Here is a 2573-nt window from a genome sequence, read left to right as displayed (position 1 = left end):
GCAGCACTCCTAAAAACGATCGTTAATGTTGAATTTCTTTAATGAGCACTCTCATGCCATTTGTGCAAAATCTTCTACCTGGTAAAGGGTCCACTCTTGTGCACCTTTATCTTTTCTAAGTGTAAGAGGTTGGGCCTATGAGTTTTTTGATATTGTTCAAAATGTTACATGAATGGAAATAGAAAAAGAATATAATTTTTCCAAAAAAAAGAGAAAAAAATATAACTTTGGTGGAAAACTCACATACCTAATAGTAGAGGCATTGGTGGGCCAATACTCTGCACATTTAGACTAACTTAACTTTTCATAAGAGCTTGACACCTAAGCAAAATAAGGAAGACACTAAGATTTCAAAGGCACCCACCTCTTTACTAGCCCCTTTACCCTATAACCAACCTGGTTAGTATCTCATTGGGGGGTCACACCATCCTTCCTACCATCTCCTCCACAAACCTTGTCAACTCTATGTATGACTTCCCTCCTTGCCTCGTCGCATCCCTAGCCATAGTCTTCCAATGTGCTGCACTCTCCCTCGTCTTTTTGCCTTCTTCAGAATGTGTCATAGCCATCACCGCTCTCTTGACCTCTTCCTCACCTACTAAACCATCCTCGTTTTTCTGGAATGACATGCCCACCTGCCATATTTTAACAATCAATATCTCGTTCATCGGCTGGTCTGCAAATATGGGGAAACACAACATTGGAACACCCATGGAGATGCTCTCCAACACAGAGTTCCATCCGCAGTGTGTGAGAAAGCAAGCGATAGCAGGATGCTCCAGTACTCTGAGCTGAGGAGCCCAGGATATGATTCTCCCTTGACTGCTAGTGCGGTCGGCAAAACCCTCAGGAAAGGATGGACTGCCTTCACCCTCATCCGAGCGCCGCGCCACCCACAAGAATGGCTGCCTACTGGATTCGATGCCCAACGCTAGGTGCTCGAGTTGAGCTTGAGAAAACGAAACTATGCTTCCGAAGGCGATATAAATAACAGAAGATGCGGCATGCATATCAAGCCATTGCAGACATTCGACTTCTTCCTTAAGAAGACTTCCTTTTGTTCTTACGTATGTGGAATTGGTGGTGTTCTTTGTGTCATCCGAGTCAAGAGGGAACATTGGACCAACGCACCTAATGGCTGATTTCAATTGCACGGCTCGAACGAAAGAGCTTTCAAGATCCTCGAAGGAGTTTACGAGGATGCAAGCAGCCTCATCAATACGCCTAAATCGTTTCTCTGCAAATTCCCTCCGCTCTGGCGTTAACTTACCGAGTCCAGCGATAATCTCATCTTTTTCAAGGGGAAGGCCTGCGAGCAGCACCGTCAGCTGAGGACATCAAATTTCTGAGCAGAAGAAACCTGAAGGCTTCTCTTGCCAGCTAGGCTAATTCCCTGTCCAATTCACGATCGCTTCGAGAAAATTGTACCCCTATTGATCCTGCTGCATGATAAACAAGAATACAACGATCAAAAAGGTGGCAAAAGGACGAAAGGCTAACCTTCAGAGCGCACTCTCCCAGTCGCTAAAAAAGTGGAGGCATACAAAGAGGTCCCATTTGAAGTCCAGAGAATCACCCTCGCTAATCCCAGTTTATTTGCAACGTCCTGCGTCCAAGGAAAGAAAGAATCGGCGATAATGCACGTGATGGGAGGAGTGGCCGGGTCGACGCGGGAGCTCAAGATCAAGTTCTCGATGAGCTCTTGCTGCTGCTCCATGCCATCTAAGACTTGGAAAAGGGCCTGGATGGAGTGGTCAAGGGTGAAGGGGGGGTGAGGGGGGATGCCGTCAGGGATGGAGGCGGAACGGATGTTGGGGAGGTCAAAGGGGGAGGCAGGAGAGGAAGAAGGAGGGTGGGATTGGAGCATGCGCTGGTGGGAGCGGTGGGTGTTGACGAAGGTAACGAAGCAACCAAGGGAGGAGAGGAGGGAAGAGAGGTGGAGCATGGGGTTGATGTGGCCTTGGGCAGGGAAGGGGAGAGCCAGAACGTGAAGGCGAGGAGGGGGTGTCTCCATCGCTGCTAACGATGGCTTCGTGAAAGTTCTATCTACGAAGCCCTTTGGCGTATAGGCCTAACTACGAAGCTCCTAGTGAATATCCAAACTTCCAAAGCCCTTTGGCCTATAGTCTCCCCTTCCACGTGCCCCTCCTTTACTCCCATCTATACATTTGTCAAGGTCCTCGGTTGGCTGGAAACACTCGCCCCTTAGCAATTTGTGTTCTTGGATTTAGATCCCAGTAGGATTTCTTTTTCCTAAGCCTTGTTAGTTGGCTACTCTTTTCTCTTTTGGTTTTGGCTTTTGCTATGCAAGGTGTGCACTCGGGGGGGTCACTATGTATACACCCTCCATATCATGTGCGTTTAAGGCCTATTTTCAAAATATCTTATCTGTAAATTTTTCATTAATAAAATGTACCTTTTTCGATACAAATCTGTAAAATTTTCCCAAATTTTTTTTAAATACTCCCTTATGTAAATTAACTTTTGTAAAACTTAGATATTAAAAATGTCCTGTTGAACTCCTAGGATAGGGTTACATATGATGAGTGACCCCCCTTAGGGTGTGCATTTCT

At 46.3% G+C, this 2573-nt stretch overlaps 1 protein-coding gene across 1 annotated transcript; it reads right to left on the bottom strand.

Annotated features, from left to right (window-relative positions):
• Window positions 1–330: 330 nt before the first annotated feature.
• On the bottom strand, window positions 331–2087 carry LOC147894208 (UDP-glycosyltransferase 85A1-like). The gene is made up of 2 exons (XM_087384875.1): window positions 1501–2087; window positions 331–1309 (listed from the first exon to the last, which is right to left on the bottom strand). The coding sequence occupies exons 1-2, from the start codon at window positions 2012–2014 to the stop codon at window positions 420–422; spliced, it is 1404 nt and encodes a 467-aa protein (XP_087241001.1). The 5' UTR covers window positions 2015–2087; the 3' UTR covers window positions 331–419.
• Between the last annotated feature and the right edge of the window lie 486 nt (window positions 2088–2573).

Source organism: Dipteris shenzhenensis, chromosome 14, assembly GCF_047967505.1.
Source record: "Dipteris shenzhenensis isolate YYH24624 ecotype China chromosome 14, Dip_SZ_1.0, whole genome shotgun sequence".
Taxonomy (NCBI): Eukaryota; Viridiplantae; Streptophyta; class Polypodiopsida; order Gleicheniales; family Dipteridaceae; genus Dipteris; species Dipteris shenzhenensis.
This window is presented reverse-complemented; position numbering and strand designations above follow the sequence as displayed.

Excerpts from the sequence above, each read along its gene's own strand:
- LOC147894208 (XM_087384875.1), bottom strand. The coding sequence starts at position 2,014 with ATGGAGACACCCCCTCCTCGCCTTCACGTTCTGGCTCTCCCCTTCCCT. Across the intron at positions 1,310-1,500 it reads TGGGAGAGTGCGCTCTGAAG|GCCTTCCCCTTGAAAAAGAT; the intron begins GTTAGCCTTTCG and ends TGCTGCTCGCAG.